The 17,701-nt window shown below is 47.5% G+C and overlaps 8 protein-coding genes across 8 annotated transcripts; 3 read left to right on the top strand and 5 right to left on the bottom strand.

Annotated features, from left to right (window-relative positions):
• Window positions 1-703: 703 nt before the first annotated feature.
• Window positions 704-1,848, bottom strand: POJ06DRAFT_268066 (putative histone h1; the record flags this gene model as incomplete). Its single annotated transcript, XM_056189287.1, has 4 exons — window positions 704-1,151; window positions 1,527-1,549; window positions 1,674-1,699; window positions 1,779-1,848. 4 exons carry the CDS (start codon window positions 1,846-1,848, stop codon window positions 704-706), a joined length of 567 nt encoding a protein of 188 aa, XP_056043925.1.
• Window positions 1,849-2,720: 872 nt separating this feature from the next.
• On the bottom strand, window positions 2,721-5,512 carry POJ06DRAFT_105294 (P-loop containing nucleoside triphosphate hydrolase protein). Its single transcript, XM_056183970.1, has 3 exons — window positions 4,872-5,512; window positions 3,898-4,819; window positions 2,721-3,843 (listed from the first exon to the last, which is right to left on the bottom strand). Exons 1-3 carry the CDS (start codon window positions 5,217-5,219, stop codon window positions 2,741-2,743), a joined length of 2,373 nt encoding a protein of 790 aa, XP_056043926.1. The 5' UTR covers window positions 5,220-5,512; the 3' UTR covers window positions 2,721-2,740.
• An 83-nt stretch (window positions 5,513-5,595) lies between these two features.
• Window positions 5,596-8,288, top strand: POJ06DRAFT_252826 (nucleotide-diphospho-sugar transferase). Its single transcript, XM_056187568.1, has 5 exons — window positions 5,596-5,780; window positions 5,897-5,968; window positions 6,018-6,142; window positions 6,196-6,456; window positions 6,510-8,288. Exons 1-5 carry the CDS (start codon window positions 5,679-5,681, stop codon window positions 8,050-8,052), a joined length of 2,103 nt encoding a protein of 700 aa, XP_056043927.1. The 5' UTR covers window positions 5,596-5,678; the 3' UTR covers window positions 8,053-8,288.
• A 241-nt stretch (window positions 8,289-8,529) lies between these two features.
• Window positions 8,530-8,868, bottom strand: POJ06DRAFT_268069 (uncharacterized protein; the record flags this gene model as incomplete). Its single annotated transcript, XM_056189288.1, has 2 exons — window positions 8,530-8,788; window positions 8,828-8,868. 2 exons carry the CDS (start codon window positions 8,866-8,868, stop codon window positions 8,530-8,532), a joined length of 300 nt encoding a protein of 99 aa, XP_056043928.1.
• A 968-nt stretch (window positions 8,869-9,836) lies between these two features.
• On the bottom strand, window positions 9,837-11,305 carry POJ06DRAFT_196588 (kinase-like domain-containing protein; the record flags this gene model as incomplete). Its single annotated transcript, XM_056185036.1, has 3 exons — window positions 9,837-10,353; window positions 10,407-10,516; window positions 10,568-11,305. The coding sequence occupies 3 exons, from the start codon at window positions 11,303-11,305 to the stop codon at window positions 9,837-9,839; spliced, it is 1,365 nt and encodes a 454-aa protein (XP_056043929.1).
• Window positions 11,306-12,866: 1,561 nt separating this feature from the next.
• POJ06DRAFT_252836 (uncharacterized protein) lies at window positions 12,867-14,125 on the top strand (the record flags this gene model as incomplete). The annotated part of the gene is made up of 4 exons (XM_056187569.1): window positions 12,867-13,105; window positions 13,164-13,354; window positions 13,439-13,780; window positions 13,814-14,125. Coding segments are annotated over exons 1-4 (849 nt in total), but the record flags the coding sequence as incomplete, so codon positions are not given.
• Window positions 14,126-14,872: 747 nt separating this feature from the next.
• POJ06DRAFT_105355 (uncharacterized protein) lies at window positions 14,873-16,167 on the top strand. The gene has a single exon (XM_056183971.1). It carries the CDS (start codon window positions 15,053-15,055, stop codon window positions 15,998-16,000), a length of 948 nt encoding a protein of 315 aa, XP_056043931.1. The 5' UTR covers window positions 14,873-15,052; the 3' UTR covers window positions 16,001-16,167.
• On the bottom strand, window positions 16,094-17,645 carry POJ06DRAFT_105358 (uncharacterized protein). Its single transcript, XM_056183972.1, has 2 exons — window positions 16,373-17,645; window positions 16,094-16,323 (listed from the first exon to the last, which is right to left on the bottom strand). The coding sequence occupies exons 1-2, from the start codon at window positions 17,409-17,411 to the stop codon at window positions 16,187-16,189; spliced, it is 1,176 nt and encodes a 391-aa protein (XP_056043932.1). The 5' UTR covers window positions 17,412-17,645; the 3' UTR covers window positions 16,094-16,186.
• Between the last annotated feature and the right edge of the window lie 56 nt (window positions 17,646-17,701).

Raw genomic sequence — 17,701 nt, forward strand, 5'->3', positions numbered from 1 at the left:
GCTCTAGCTGTAATATCGATGCAAACGATTAAGCGTCAACCGCGTCGGTACCCTACGAATATAATACTGGCCTGATTGACTTGCTCGACATCCTCAAGACAAAGGGTCAGGGTTTATATTCCGAATTGAGTTCATGCCTTCACATGATGCTGCAATTGCCAACAATCGAACACAAACACAAGTTAGCAAATGACCGGCCAAGAATATCGAATTCAGTGTCATTCCTTGAAGAGACTGAGTACCAGCTTGCCTATCTACGTCGACCCGCGATGTATTTTGAGATGGCTGTTGCGCTAGAGGACGAGGTTCTACAAGATTTGATACAGGTCGCATGTTCTGTCTGGAAACTTGTGCCTGACTTCTACGCTCCAGCCGTGCATTCGAGCCTTATAAGCTCACAAATATTCAAAAAAATTGTCACGGCATACATAACACTCAACTATTATTACACGTATAACCTAATAAGTACAGTACAAAGCGTGTTAAATCCAATTACCTTGAGTAACCAGAAACCCATTACAAGCAATCAACATATTACACACCGACGAATCCAACAAAGACTAATCACAGAGATCAAATCAACCCAACTAACGAGACTATACTGCATAAACAAGTGTTACCGAGTCGGCGCCCAAGCGACTGAATTATTGGAAACATAGCTAACAACCTATCAAAACACACCGCCCATTAGTATAAGTCAACTTCACGCCGCCTTCGCAGATTTTCTCTTAGGAGAAGGTCTTGTGGACGCGGCCTTTGCTTTTGTTGCGGCCTTCGTCTTCGTTACCCCAGCAGCCTTGGGTTTAGTGGCTTTTGGCTTCGTTGCCTTGGTGGTCTTTGCGGGCGCGGGCTTCGCAGCCTTTGGTTTAGCGACAGGCTTCTTCTCCTTCTTCGGGGCAACCTCTTTCTTTTCCTTCTTTGGGGCGGGAGCTGCCTTCTTCGGCTTAACAGCAGCGGCCTTCTTGACTGGCTTCTTCTCGGCGGTGGTTTTGGCTTCCTTCTTCTGGAGCTTAACTGTGCCGGATGGACCCTTAGGCTGGACGAACTCGCCGGATTGAACACCTCGCTTCAAAGCGGCATTAAACTGAGTCTCGAAATTGGAAGCTTTGATCTTGAAGTTGTTCTGGATGTATTTCTTGAGAGCCTGGCGACTGTAGCAAGAAGAGTTAGTAAGAATATCTCTTTCTGTAGCAACAAAATCACTGATAGAATGTGTGGTAGGTGTGTCTGTAATGGGTGGCCAGCGATTGTGTCAGGTTACCCGTTCGAGGACACGACAGCGATGATTGTGTCGAGCGGCTCAGCCGCGGCGATCGAGAAAACGCGGGGCGGCTAAATGCAGCTAGTGGAGCGGCGCGGCGCAGTCATCGCATCTCGCCAAAAAGTCTAACTCGGAGGGTACGCAAGCCTGAGCCGCTGACCCACCCAAACAAAACAAACAAAACTGTCGACCAATAGCAGTGGCCAACACCAACAAACCACAACACATTCTGTCAAAGTGCAATTACGAAAATCAGAAAACGTACCTGCTACCATTTCTTTCTTTGAGCTGTATGACGTGGAAAGCAAACACGTTAGATAATGGTTGCTTGTCTAAGGTGAAAAGCGTGATGGACAGTCGGTGTCACGGCCATCCGACTGCCACCATAACAACAAAAATCAGGACGACACACCTGTAAAACAGCTTCCTTAATCATATCTATACATTAGTTATTAAGGTATGTTCTCCACATAGGTCTATACCACTATCATTCGCCAACAGGCGCGTATCGACATACCCTTGTAGGCCGGGTGCTCGGCAGGCGCGACAGCCTTCTTGGTGGGAGCAGCAACTTTCTTTGGCGGCATTGCGAGCGGACGAAGGAGTTAAAACAAAAATAAAATATATACGCAGATAGCTGGAAGTCTCAAAATAGAGCGAAATGTGATTGTTCACAGAGCAGGTGGTGTTGGCAAGAGGTAAAAAGCGTGGTTGTGAGGCAAAACGGCGAGGAGAGGAACGAGGCGGGCGCCGTGGGCGATGAGCGCGACTTTAAGTACGGATGGCGCGGCCGAGCCCATCAACATTGTTTGCACCTGTGAGAGCGTAAGTGCGACACAAGCGCGTCCACAGCCACGCCTTACCCGTGACGGGTACCGTCGTTTATGCGGATTTGCTGTCGTACCCGCCACACATATATGGCATATCCAGCACATGACCCGCGCACCGTCAACAAACAGCCCCAGGCGTCGCGCTTTGCCTTCGTTCTGTCCTGACAAGCTACAACTCCGTCTACTCCCGAAAGGCATCTACGTCAAGCGCCTTGTATTCTCTGACTTTCTGTGCTAGCCTGTTCTCTTCGTTTGGTCTGTCTCATCTTCGCAGCCGTCACTGACAACTGAATTGTGACCCCGTGATTATTCCCAATGGCAGCGGGTACTTTTTGATCCTGACAACTTTTTCGCCTCATTGCTGAATAATTAATTGGATATGCTAAATCTTTCTATTCATAACATGCTACGTACTAAACGTATCGCACTCAATTCTGCCGAAGTTTACGTTCGTCCACGAATTTTCCCCATCAGTAAACTGATGGATTGCCCGAAGGCAAATCTCACGTTCGTGTGCCAGTCTCAACAAAATATAACCATGCTTAAATGTATGAATTATGCTATTTCTCTACCAATGCACAGAACCGCGAGTAACGTCAAACCTATCTAGTCCGCAATTACGAACCCAGCAATGCATATACTTTAACATCTACCATGGGGACGGTCTAAGTAAATCATGATCTCTTATCCACTTCATATATTCGGACCATCCGCTTAATATCTTCTGGTCCGATTGATGGTCCCTGCTGACTTGGGAATCGAAAAGCAAGCCACTTTCTACCGTTGACGCCGAGCCGACCATTATAAATCCTAATCTTGCTCGAGTCAGGGCCACATTCATACGTCTGACGTCGCCCAGGAAACCAATCGATCCTCGGCCATTGCATCTTACTCCGGAGTAGATAATGACGTCTTTCTCCCGACCTTGAAACGAATCGACACTGTTGATTTCGACCATTGTGATCTTTTGTGACAACGGTGACATCGCGAAGCTCCTGTCATGGTTGTTGGTGTAACCACCAGCATACCCATATGCGTTACCATATGTGCTGGATTGCCTCTCACTAGATATATATGACGTCTGATACCGCGTAAGGCAATTCACTTGTCCTATGTACGGTGTAATGATGCCTACAGCGTCTCCTGCCAAGTCCGGATTCTCTTGAAACAGCGCGAGTAACGCATTAAAAGCGATCTGTGCCTCACCGTCGTTGTCATATGACGTGCCGTTTGATCTTTCCGGATACGAATGATCCAAAAACACAATGGGGTATTCCAGTGGATCTCTAAATAGCGAAAACTGAATCGACTTCCGTCCAAAGACACTTGGAGCACTCTGGACCAAACCCTTGTAAAACATCTGCGACGAGAAGAATGCAATATTCGGGTGCATTCGGTACTGGACAGTGAGCATCGTAGAGGGCGCAGCGCCTTGGTCATAGAAGCGTTCAAATAGTGAATAGGCCAGAGCCGCATTGCTGGTATTGAGAATTGTCGGTGGTAACTGCTGGTGATCGCCAAGAATACACGCATGGCGGGCGCCTTTCATGAGCGGAATTAGCGTGCCAGGCTCAGTCGAGAGGGATCCCTCATCAATGATCACTAGCGGGAAATCGATGGCTCGTAGTAGGCCCGAAGCAGCTGAAACGCATGTCGTACAAATAATGTCTGCCTGCAGAATATCACGGTAGATTTTCCCGTGCAACTTCGAGAGCTTCTGTGTGAGCTTGCCTCTTTCTTTGTAATACTGACCTAGAGACGATAAATTAGACACAAACCGGAAAACAAGTACAAGTCAAGCCTAACTAAAATCTTTTGTAGTATGGACTCCAGCCACGGGCTTGCTCGCGTTCATGGCGCGTAGGAGCTCACGAATTTCCTCGTATTCTTTAGATTGCGGATGTGTCTCGAAATGATAATCCACTGTCCTAGTTCGCAAATCTTCCCGCACCCGCAGCGACTGACCTACTCTCAGAGCCGATATTCCGCAGCGATTGAGACCATCTAGCAAGTTATCAACAGCCATGTTCGTAAATCCACTGACCAAGATAGGCACGTTTATTTTGAAATGTCGTTTGAGGAGGGAAATGGCATTGACAATTGTCCACGTCTTTCCAGTGCCTGGCGGTCCTTGAATCAGAGAAAATCGATTCCGCAGCATGGTTGCCACAGCTTTAAGTTGTGGTCCATTCAACTGTGTAAGGATTTCGTCTTCCGTCATATCCTCGGGCGGTCTCTCCAACTGCTTCTTACACCAGTCCAGCACATTTTGATTATTTGCAAACAGTCCCGAAGGTACATTTGGATCACACTTTGTGGCGCCGATGAATATATCCCGAAGAGAGCTCCCGCGAAAACTGTGACTGTCCTCGTCTTCAATGTTCTCCGACAGATCCTGATTAATTGGACCTGTCGAGTTGTACGCCGAGACTTTCTTCCCAATTGCCTTCACTGCATTTACCATTCGATTGTATGAAAGAAGACTAATGCTTTGGTCCATCCGCCATACTTTCGATATGTCGACCCGAATGTCGAACGCGACGGTTATTGTCCGATTTGTCTTGCCGGTGACCACTCCTTCTATGTTAGGAGTCTCCTTCAGGGGATCCTCAATAGATAGTCTGACCTGGTCTCCAGTACTAAACCTTCCTGTATAGTAATATGGAGCAGTAAACTCTATCAATACCTTTCCCCACTGCCCCACAACAGGTCTGGCCGACAGATTTAGCTGCATGACACGTTAATCCTCGACAGGTCGAGCTTCCCACAGTCGAACTTACCAGTGTATAACCCTCGTTTACAAGCCTGTCCAAGCTCCATCTTTTTAGTCTGTTCTCAAATTGCTCTACTTCAAATCTCTTTTCCTCCTCAATCAATGGCAAGAAAAAATTCTGATATTGCAGAATATACGGTGTGAGGGGATCAAGAGGATCCAGCTCAGCCTCCTCTGGAATCTGTGCCTTTGTCTTATTTTTCCGCTCCTTGCCAGTATCACCGTCTTGGTTATTCTCTCCTCGTTTTATCCCTTTGTTCGCTTCGCGTAGAGCGCGTCGTTCTTTGCGAGTAAGCCTAGGTGCAGTCGCGGCCGACTCATCCGACGGAGTCTCGTCAATATAGAATAGACTCATATCACCTAACTGTGGCACTCTTGCTATTAAATCTGTGTGACCACTGCATCCAATTGGCACAAGTCAGACTACTATTAAATTCTGGGCGTGCCTAAAAAGATCATTGGCTATCGGACCAGTGATGGAACTGCTGCCGTTACTGCGCACCCTAGTGTTATACAATACGCTAGCACATAATGAGAATCGACCATGCGGATTCCTTAATAATGCGTATGGTATTTGGTTAAGGATGTTTTCTACTTTTCCCCTCGCCGTTGGCAGTGAATGTTGAAATTCTGCGGCTGAATTTCAGGAGTAAATAGGGCTGCCATGCCTTTGTGAGGAGGTATAGCAGCTGAAGTCCCAAGGTTCCGGCCGAGTGTTTCAAAGCAGATTTTGCGGCTAAACTTCCAGGGACCGACGTGCCCATTAACAGTATCCAATCGTCCACTTCCAGTGTTCCTGGCTCGGTAATTTGCAATGGGTCCAAAAAAGGGCGGCCAAGCTGGAGGAAATAAGGCAAAGGTGGGAAAGCAAGAGGCTCAGCAAAATACAGTACATGAAGAGACGGATCAAGACCAGGTTAGTGAATTTTCTTTTTTTTCTTTTTGGCTGATAATCTAGATCTCCAAAAAACGTTGTTATTCATTTGAGTAAATTATATTAAGATATGAAATCGCGCTAATTAATATTTTCAGAGACTGCAGGCAATTGTGCTGAGTGATTCGTATCAGACGAGGTTTCAGCCGTTGACTCTTGAGACTCCTAGAGTGCGTATCTCCCTTTGAGCCGTTTTCAGAGGTCCTAATTTTCCTGCAGTGTCTGCTTCCACTATGCAACACCCCACTGCTTGAATATACGTTCGAGTTTCTTGCGTTGGCCGGAGTGAGCGAAGTTATTGTCGTCTGCTGTGCCCATGCCGATCAGATTCAGGAATACATTGCGTGAGCTATTTCCATTACTTACCCATACGGCCATAGTGTTAATGAGACGCTAGAAATTCTCGATGGAGTAACCCTTCTTCTCCTTTTACGATCGAAACTGTCCTGAGTCCCGAATCAGTATCGGTTGGAGATGCGATGCGAGATCTCGACGCAAAGGGTTTGATTACTTCCGACTTCTTGCTTGTCAGCGGGGATATCGTTTGTAATGTGCCATTTGATAAGGTATTGGCAGAGCACAGGCGACGACGTGCGAAAGATAAGAATGCGATCATGACTATGGTTCTGCGCGAAGCTAGCCCCTTACATCGAACGAGGTAATGACTGGAATACGCCATTGCTGCCGTAGCTTCTAACATACTTAATCCAGAGCCAGAGCCGAATCTGCTATTTTTGTTTTAGACGAGCAGACAAACCAATGCGTGCACTACGAGGATATCAAGACCCGGAAACATCAGATCACCCTCGACCCTGAAATATTCAATAAACACACTGACCTCTCCATACGCAATGACTTCATCGACTGCCACATTGACATTTGCTCACCTGATGTTCCAGCGTTATTTACTGAGAATTTCGACTACAACCATATTCGAAAGGATTTTGTGCACGGCATTCTAACGTCCGACTTACTTGGCAAGACGATTTTCGCGCACATTGTGACGGATAACTACGCTGCTCGTGTCCGAAGCTTACAGACGTACGACGCCGTGAGCAAAGACGTTATTTCGCGGTGGACCTATCCAATTACTCCAGACAGTAACCTTCTCGCCGATCAGACGTTTCAGTACCAAAGAGGGCATATATACAAGGAAGACGACATCGTACTTGCACGATCTTGCCGAATCAACAGCTGCACTGTCATCGGCGCTGGCACGGTCGTACATGATGGTACAGTCATAACAGGCAGTGTCATTGGACGCCGGTGCAAGATTGGAAAGAATGTGTTGATCCAAAGCGCTTATATATGGGATGAGGTCACGATTGAAGATGATGCGATAATCGAGAGCGCTATAATAGCCAAAGGAGCTATAATTGGAGCTTCAAGTCATGTCGCACCGGGTGCAATTGTATCTTACAACGTTAAAATTGGCGAGAATATTGTTGTTGACGGAAATAAGCGACTGACGAAGTACCCAGCGGGGGAGGAAAGGAACATAAACACGCAGGCAGTTGGAGAAGATGGTGATGGTTACGTTTACGAAGATGACTCAGAAGCCGAGGAGGATGATGATTACGAGGAGATAGTCAATTCCTCCGGTTTAGTGTACAACATGGCCTCCTTGAACGGGTCGGATACGTCTTTTTCGACGACTTCTACGGATCAGGCCCACCGCAAGCCCAGACGAAGGAGATTCAGTACGGCGAGTAGCAACACTATCGCTTCCGAGGAATCTGATGAAGACAGTTTTCTGCGTGAGGCGCAAGCGAGTGTCGAGCGCGCCATCGCAGAGAATCACGATCTTGATATTGCAGCTCTCGAACTTAGTACGCTCAGAATGGCCAAGAACGCGCAATTCCACGAAGTGCGCGCTGCAACGATCACGGCGCTAATAGGCAGGATCTCACACTTGATTAATAGCAACACACTGAAAGCTCGCGCGGCCGTAGAGTCTGTGTTGAACCGATGGGGTCCATTGTTTCGCCGACAGGTGTTTGATCAGGCAGATCAGATTGACTTTCTACTGCTTATTCAGAGAGATTGCACTCGCAGAATGCAGGGATCTAGTATTTTACTGCACGCCATTAACTGTTTGTACGACCAGGATATCCTTGAGGAAGAGGCTATTTTGAAATGGTGGCATAAAGAGCCACAAAGAACAGAAGATGCAGATATGGTCAAGGTCGGAGAACTAGTACCGAGATGGTTGGAATGGCTCACTACTGCCGAAGAGGAGAGTGAATCAGAATAGAATAAATATCAACCGAAGAGCCGTTGTATATTAGATGCCTGGATTGATGTATAATTGAGATGTCTAATTACGCGACAAATTGAGTAACAGAAGCCGATTCTATACCACAACCCTACACGGTACACATGGGCTAAATCGCGTTGGAAGATATTAAATGCACTTCTAATCTGGAGAAGTTAACACACAACCGTCGATTCCGGTCAAGCACATTCAAGATAAAACATAGGGAAGGACCAATTTTGTGAAACAAAACTTAAATTAAATAACTACTATGAGAATGTATCGTATACACAGTAATGCCGATCTCTGAGAAGACGACGTCGCCAAAGGGCACGCGTATCAACTATTGATCAACCCAACGCACAATTTCAAGCTGCGAATACCTTTATATCGTTAAAATCAAGCAGCATTATTAGCTCATATGTACAGAATCAAATCCAGACGCCGTGACCAAAGACCTAGCCAAACGTGTTCAGATTAAATGCCTCCCCCCGATCGCTCGACGGAGACTTCACGGACCCTCCCATTCATGGTAGTATTAATACCCTTGTTATTCGATGATGAGGCGTTGGGATAGTCTGAGTATCTCATGTAGTGGGGCTTTGGGCCGGACGAATTCTTTGGTCCGACGTAGACGAAGCTCTGCCTTTTGGGCTGATTCTTAGACCAGATGTAATAAGCGGTACCGCCGACCATCAAGAGGGACATTGCCATCATGAAACGATTGTTTGATCGTCTGGAGAAGATCCGTTAGCAGATTTGCCACATCACATACATGTCCATCATAAGCCATAAAATGTGCACACCTGACCGCATTGCGGGAAGGGCGAGCGCCCATGCTTGGCATTGTCAATTCAGGCTCCATTTCGAATGTGATTTAGTCGCACTTGTTAATTTCCGATTTTGCAGAACTGTTGTATGCACAGAAGTATGTAGCATAGAATGCGAAGAAACTGGAGATCAGCGAGCGCGCGCCGGGGTATTTATCTCAAGCATGACGCACGCGACTGCGCTCTTCCCCACGCTTAAGCGATCGGTGGACTGGCTGGCGCTTATTACAGAAGTAGCAAGAACCGCGAAGTCCGCAGTAAAGTATCTCTATCGCCTGAAGGTCACCTGGTACGCCAGGTTAGTGGGAAGCAGGCACGTTATTGTCCAGGGTACCACTACCGATCGATCTGAGCTAGCGCTGCACCAGAACCCTCGCTTAACCTTGAGCGCGTCCGCGCACGGCAGTCGTCTGACAGTAGTCACGTCGCAAGATATGGGTACGGGTTGATCGATGCTTGTGGTAGTAATAATATTGAGCGCCCACGCGGAACATCGTTGAGGGAGCGTAGTTGGGAGCGGGGAAGCGGTCATGACGTCACCAACATAAACCCTAAACCCGTCCCCTGACTGCGATGTGTCGGAGATGAGTAAACACGGACGAATGGATTGTCCCTATCGCATTGTTCAGATAATCTATATATGCCAAATTCAAACATACTATAATATATACAAATCCTACGCACTGCATCTAACCAATCGCAAACCCTCGCATTGGTATTCACCATAATACCAAAAATGCTCTTCTTCATTCGACTGGAAAGTGATATCTATATCTCGCTGATCGTCCCCCACGTTCAAATATAGTCACATCTAACCCACGCAACTCAAGCCACATGAATTGTGGCATGCTGCTGCGTCGCCAGCCATGCCTACGCGTTATTGTCAGTGTGCTGAATAAAACCGGTTGCCTCTCGCACGTAAGCTGCCAGGTCATCGACTTGTCAGCTTGAGATCTATTTGACACCACCCGGAATAGAATTTGGTACCAGTCGGGGTGATTTTCTGCTCCAAAGCGCCGGTCCAAACTCCACGTCCGCAAAAAAAGGATGTGCCTTGATCTGGTCGATCGTCAGTCTCTTCGATGGATCAGTGAGAAGTAGATGTGACACCAGATCGCGGGCGACAGGTGGGAACATGGCAGGAAACGAGTACTCTAGTTTGATAATCTTTTGGAACGTCTGATACTCGTTGCTAGCCTTGAACGGCGGCTTGCCGCACAGAAGCTGATACAGAATACAACCAATCGCCCAAATATCTGAACTTTTTCCCGCCGCCTTATCTGTCAGCAATTCCGGAGAAACATACTCCGCCGTGCCAACAAATGAATTTGAGCGGTCATCTTCTATTGGGATGCCGGCAATATTGTCAGACGACGCACCAGTGGTTCCGTTGGCCGGTTTCTGCATGCTTAGCAATTTTGCCGTGCCAAAGTCTGTCACTTTGATTCGCATATTCTCGTCCAGAAGGATGCTCCCGTCGTTAATTAATGTCTCCGCCATAAATAAAAAAATCCGATTGCTTACTTCTCTGGTTTAAGATCTCTATGTATAACGCCGTGATCATGCATATAGCCAACGGCGTCCAACAATTGGGCACAATAGTATTGTGTGCACTCCATATTCAACGTTCCAAGCTAAGACATCAGGATGCCATATCCCCAAATTTAAGCGAATAACGATCATACCTTTTTCAGTACTGAAAACAACTCGCCATTCGGGGCTAAATCCAGCACGAAATACAAACTCCGTTCATCCTGAAACGTGTAATATAATCGGATTATGCCAGAGTGATCTCCCAATCTATTTAAGGTGTTCTTTTCAATATTCACGTACTTTACTTTCTTCTCTTTAATAATATGTCGCTTATCCAGTATTTTGATCGCATACTCCCTCAGTGTCTGGCGGTCGGTAGCAGCAACGACAGTGGAAAATGAACCTTCTCCCAAAATTCTACCAAAAGTAAAGTCCTTCACGCCCTTCTTAATCGTCTTAGTCTGCACATTTCCATTCGCATCAGCCTCCCTCTGAACATGAACAGCTGCACCTCGTTCCGCCCAATCGTCGGATGTAGATCGCGCTCGCGCCTGGTAAGGCGAACGTGGGAGAAGGGGCGACTTCGGCTGCTGTTGTTGATGCTCTTGTATGAGTTGGTGCTGCTGATACGTTGGTAATGATGATAGTGGTGGCAAGCCCGCCACAGTCTTCGTTTCAAGTTGATACGGAATTCTGCGAGATGCAATGGTTGAATGCTGTTGCGGGAGTTGATGTGCTTGCTGTTGTGACGACGGTTGTGTTGATGGAAGAGGTTGCTGCTGTATTGGTGGAGCGGCAGGTGCTGGCTGTGGTTGCACTTGTGATAACTGAGGAATTGAGCCCGAGCCCCATGGGACTCCGCTAACACTACTAGCCTCCGAGGACGACATCACAGACGAATTGTCCGAGACAGACGTTCGTGACGCACTGGCTGGAGGGATGACTACATTCGACGACTCGCTGATGGCGTTACCGAGCACAGATGACGAGGACGGTGGACTAACCAAGATTGGTGAATTCAACGCTGGTTCCTGAGGCGAGACTTGCATCCGTCGCGATGACTGCGACAACGATGATGAACTTTGAGACAACGGCGGTCTATGGGACTTGCCACTTTTCAACTTACTGCGGCCCTTCGACGGAGACGACGAGTCACTTTCACTGCGTGATTTGGATGAGAGGCGCAGCTTACCGAGTAGATTTGAGATCTTGTCGCCGGCCATTTGTAATGTGCGCGCTACAGCGCTGAGAATAAACGATGTGATTTTCCTGGTGTCGGAGAGTGCTCGGTCGAGCCTGGATTTCCGGGGAGACGTTCACACAAGCCACGACGGCCAAATGCACTTGCAGCTGTCGGGAAGTTACAGCAGCTGGGGCAGCATGGAGAGGCTGACACGACGTCCGACGTTGGTTGGCAGAGTGGGAAGGGCAGACCCTAGGAGAACGGTTCTTCAGTGGATGCAAATCAGGGCGGACCAATGGTCAATTAGCCGATTGATCCGAACATACGCAAATGTCGGGACGGAAAGACAAGAGTGATGTAACTGGCATGGCACGGGGAGGATACAATCGGGGTTCTTTCCACAATGCTGTGGGAAGATGGGTCCCGGGATGTTGTGACAGCGCGCAAGCGACTCGCCCTACGAGTCCCGCGGGACTCACACATTGGCCGCCGGCCACGGCGCGTTTAATGGAGCATCAGAATTGAAAGCTCCTCGTAGGCACCTTTATATCACCCACATGAAGCTTGACTTGACAAATGTTACGAACGAGCAACTTTGCGGAGGGTCGAATTTTTCAGTAGTTACGGGTTCCCATTGCAAGTTTGACGTTTTGGCTATTTCCTATAATCGATTTATTTTAGCAAGACTATAATAAAGATAAATTTATGCACTCATTCTAATGATAAGAATTATTCATTAGCCTAGATACGGTTGTTCTGTCCGCAACTTAGCACCAGGTGGACATTTAGCATCACGCACGTCTATGCCTTGTCTGGCCTCAGATTTGCTCTACGACAATTGTAGATGTAGTACGTATCGGCGATATTCTAAGATTCGAGTTGGCCATTTGACGTATGTATCTTCTGCATCCAACATCGGAACATCTGACGTACTCAACGACCCAAAAATTCCATCGGCGAATACTCATTAGTCTTGAACTCGAGAGACGCTTTGGCGGAGTTTCGTTAGATTCGAAGAGAGTATACATCAACTCTGCGACCGAGGCGATCTTGGCAGGCGAACTGTGAGAAAATGGAGTGGAATGTAGTGACGCATCGTATGAACGGCGTTCAACGTCGGTTAGATATAATAATAGTTCGCGTGCATGGTGCAATGATTACTCTTTTTTGCATGATTTAATTGGATGCGAAAAAAATTGGATATGACAAGTATTTGTGTAACGACTCATTAGAATGTGTAGTACAGATTGTGAGATGCGTCGTTGGCCATCATCGAATAAAGGTAGAAAGAAAACGCTGAGGTGACACGAGCCCAGCAGTACAAAAATCACTCGCAAAAACCTGGCACTAGGCAAGCACTCATCTCATCTAAATATAAATATCCCCCTTCTGTCCCCTGCCTCTGCTGCCATTCGCCGCTGAACGGCCACTATATACACATCTCCCCTGCTGGCACCACTACTGTCTTTTTTCTGACAGCTTGACAGGGAAACCGCTTGCGGAATGGGTAAGTTGAAGTATCCGGACCACTGATTTAGCATTCAAATAACTTACTTGCTGTATAGATAAGCCTCAAGCTCCTCCTTGCCCTTGCATTGCAGTCGGCGAACAGAATACACCAAATATGAAAATTGTTCCCAAGCCATTTTGGAATGAAGATTCCGCTCGAATCAGTCGCACACTGTGGCTACCTTCTCTTAATCTGATCGAACGCGAATGGACTGGCGAACTCGTAACTGAAGGCTGGGGAACCTGTGTAAGACAGTCTGCATCCGACCAGCCAATCACTGATTGTCTATTGGCATCAACTGCGGAATGCGCGACAGAATAAGAAAGAAAGAGCAGCAAAACGAAGAAAGAGAGAGGAAGAACAAACAGGGAAAGAACAAGCAGAGAAGGCCAGACGTTTCAGGCTATATCCAACCACAGAGCAGAAAGCGATCCTTCGAAACTAATTCGGCACCATACGCTGGACATACAACCGATGTTTGGATGCCGTGGAAAAGAAGGAGGTTGCAAAAAACGAGAAAACCTAAGAGCGGCGTTACTTAATAAGGATGCAATTGACAACATGGGCAAGCAGTGGGTGTTGGAAACCCCATACGACATTAGGAAAGCCGCCATGCGAGACCTTCTCAAGGCATATGATTCCGCACATGCCAGGTACACAAATGACAATAAGGTGTTCAAGATTAAGCACCGATCTCGCTGAAAGTCTCGCCAGGAGAGCATTGTGATACATCATCAGCACTGGTCCAGAGTGAGGGGGAAGTACGCGTTTCTTCGCAAAATGAAAAGCGCTGAACCTCTCCCAGACGACCTGAATTACGACAGCAGGCTTGTCTACCAATGGACTACCGGTCACTACTACCTTTGCGTACCAATACCTTTGCGGCTTCTCGACGGGCCGTCTTCTAGTCGATTAATATCCCTGGACCCGGACGTGCGAACATTCTTGACAGGCTATAGCCCAGACGGCGAAGCGATCGAGCTCGGAAAAATGACATTGGCCATATCTATAGGCTTTGTCACTGGCTGGACGAGCTGCACAGCAAATATTCCGTGAAAGACATTACCCGCGCAAAGAGGTGGCGCATGAAAAAAGCTGCAGGGAAACTAAGACGTCGGATACAAAACTTGGTCAGCGATATACACTGTCGCATTGCAAAGTATTTGTGCACAACATTCAACCTTGTCATCCTACCAAGCTTCCCAGTTAAACAAATGGTGATGCGCAAGGGTGGACAGCGGCGGATCAGGTCAAAGACGGCACGAGCTATGGCCACTTGGTCGCATTACAGATTCCAACAACGGCTTCTCGACAAAGCGCGAGAATATAAATCGTGCAAAGTCGTTTTGGTCTCTGAAGAATACACCAGTAAGACATGCGGAAGATGCGGAAAACACAACGACGTTGGGGGTAGTAAAAAGTACTCTTGCAAAGAATGTCGCTTCGAGTGCGACCGCGATGTCAATGGTGCGCGGAATATTCTGGTGCGTTGCATGACAGTAGATCGGACAGTAGACAAATATCTACACAGAAACGACGATCGTGTGGATGGTCCACATCCTGTGCAGCAACCTGCACTTTAAGAGCCGCCACACATTTACTTCGTAATTGCTGTGGCGCGCGTTGAGGCTCGCTCCTTCTCGGTCTCCCGAGTTGCATGACTCTTGTCAAAAACGAGTGAACGACCACTTCATTAATTAAAAATAGCTGTTGCACATTAGAAATTTAGAATGTAATTATTACCATTATCATTCCAGCAGCATTCCCGGGTAATTCAGGATGTAACTGCTACTGTTCGCTGGCGGACTACATGTGTTTGTTAGCGACTGTGCCACTAAGCGGCCGGCCGGATTCAAAGCTTCACCTTCGCAGCAGAAATATGAGAAGAAATCTCTCTAACCTCACCAGTCGCCGAATACCATTCCCAGAAATTAATAGCCAACCATGTTTCAATCACCTGCTACGAGAATTGTCATCAATCCGCGTGAATACCAATCGCTTCCTCGCACCCGGCCCGTGGCATATCGTACCAACCTCAGTGCTCCGGACCCATTTATCAATCCTTCCTACGCATCAACCAAAGATCCCATCGCGATTCCTCCTCTTCCGCTATATCATCCTGATGGAACAGTCAACCACATAAATCACTATTATTACTACCATCATCTTTCGCATTTTGACAGACTCGATGGGGCCCACCGTGATTTGTACGACTCCGATGGGGCGGAAATTCCTCATTTCCATCATCCCGTTTCATCTGTCAATCTCGAAGTGATCAGTGATTTTGGGCGACACGGTATTACAACTAGACGCAATAAGGGGTTTAGATCGGTTGCACGACGGTCGGTCAAGGCAGCCGGAAAGGCTCGCATGGTGACACCCACTCCCAGAACGGCACCGAGGGAAGCAGAAATTTTGGATCCGAAACGAATGCGCGCTCGGCCTGCAACTACCGAGCACGCCGAGACTTCCGAGTCGGCGAAGGATGGGACTCACGACGGTTTTAAGAGATATTTCAGTTTCAACTGGCGTATGATGTTGCCCAAGAACCGCAAGGCGTCTCAAGATGTACCGGAGACGAAAGAAACTATTGGAAAGGCCACACTGATGCCTTCGGCAAGCCCAATTACATATCGCGACTTGGATGACGACTTGCAGAGGGACTTTCCAACAATGACATCCACTATGATGGATAGACTTCTCGGAAGTAACCTTAACGAACACAATTTTTCTGCCGAAGGGTTGCAGCCTAGAAACGTGCGAAATGCTACCCCTAACTCTACCAATTTGATTTCGGTGCCTGAGCCAGCCCTGGTGATCAACAGTCCTGTTGCTGTTCGACGTCTATTCTCCGAAACAATTTTGGAGGAGGATTCGTCGCCTCAATGCTAGATACGTCTCTGTCATTCTGAATTTATACTGCTACTAACTGTTGGAGGATTCTACGCGAAATGATGATTACTGCAAGGATCTGATTTGAGTAGTACTTCAATTCCCATAACTCACTTGTTACCCAAAACTAGAACAAAATTAGGTAGCTGTAATAAATAATAATTATGATCGCAACGGCAAGCCGACCTACAAGAGACGAGCCGATATTAGAAACGTGAGGCATGCAATAATGAATCGAGCCTCGGTGATACATACCGCCTCATAAGCCATATCCACTGCCTTCATATTTTCAACACTATCCTCGCTGGAGAATAGCGGAACAGCTATAATGCTATTAATATGACTTCATTGATTCGAATGACGCATACATACTCTTCCCGCCTTTCACAGAATCAGCGAAAGCCTCCAATTGGAACGCGTACGTGCTCCACGTCTCTTTGCCCTCCTCAAAACAGCTCTGGTTTTCCACCTTGCCGGTCGCAATGTCCCTGACAGAAATGTTGTGGTAGACATGCGGCCACAGCGGCATGGTGTAGACTAAATCCTTTTTGTTGGACGTAATTATCATCTTCGGGATGAATCCAATTCTCCACAATGTTGACAATGGCGTTCGCAGTCCGCAATGTACTATGGCTTTCTTCTTCTCACTAGAAGCAAAGGAGTATTCCACACTGGCAAATCCATCAATCTTCGCGTCTTTCGGATATACCTCAAGTTCCAGAGATTTGACTGCCGCAGGGTTCTCGCCTAGATAATATCGCATCCACGAGATCGGATAGCAACCCATATCCATCAAGCTGCCTCCAGCCAGGGCAAAATCAAATCGGATATCATCGTCATTAAAGAAATGACTCACGCAAAGCGAACCCTCGAATTTCTCCACTTCTCCAAATTCCTCCTTATTACTGACGATCTCTTTGACGAGCTTAGCCGCGGGGTGAAACCACCAGTGAAATGCCTCCACAACCAAGACGCCTTTTTCTTTCGCGATTTCAAACAATTTCTCCGCCTGTGCAGCATTAGACGTGGCAGGCTTCTCCAAAAGGACCGGCTTGCCGTGCTCAATACATTTTAATGTCCATTCGTAGTGTAAGCCGTTTGGAAGCGGGATATATACTGCTTCAACCTCGGGATCGGCAATTAGGTCTTCGTACGAGTCGTGGATCTGGGGAATAGCGTACTTCTTCGCGAACTCTTTTGCTCGAGCAGGGTCTCTGGCAGCGACGGAATATATCTGCACTTTGTCGGGCATTAATTTCGCAGGGTTGATAATCGCCCGCGGCGCAATTGCAGCGGCACTCAAGATACCAAGTTTGAGCGGAGCGACAAGGCGCTCGGCCGCATCGCTTGCTGTGGGCCTGGGGTGCTTGGCAATGATTAGATTGTACAAGCGGACAGGGGAGAGCGACATTCTGGGAATATTGCAAGTGAGACCTTCGTCAATGTCAGAAAGAAGGAGTTGAAGAACAGGAGGGAGGTGTCGGGATTTAAGCAGCTACCGACTCCGACGATCAATTGGGACTTTCAAGTTGGGAGTTCCGCCACTCCGCTCGTGCAATTAAGAACAGTGGGAAAGGATTGTTGTCAAAATTATTGCCTTACAAATAGAATAACGTTGCTTTGCAAGCGTGTATTACAATGCCAGCCCGCCTGCTTCTGGTATCTGTATTTAGTTAACCTCAACCTGCAAAGCTGAATCCT

Source organism: Lipomyces tetrasporus (genome assembly GCF_029532465.1).
Source record: "Lipomyces tetrasporus strain NRRL Y-64009 chromosome Unknown POJ06scaffold_5, whole genome shotgun sequence".
NCBI classification, from domain to species: Eukaryota; Fungi; Ascomycota; class Lipomycetes; order Lipomycetales; family Lipomycetaceae; genus Lipomyces; species Lipomyces tetrasporus.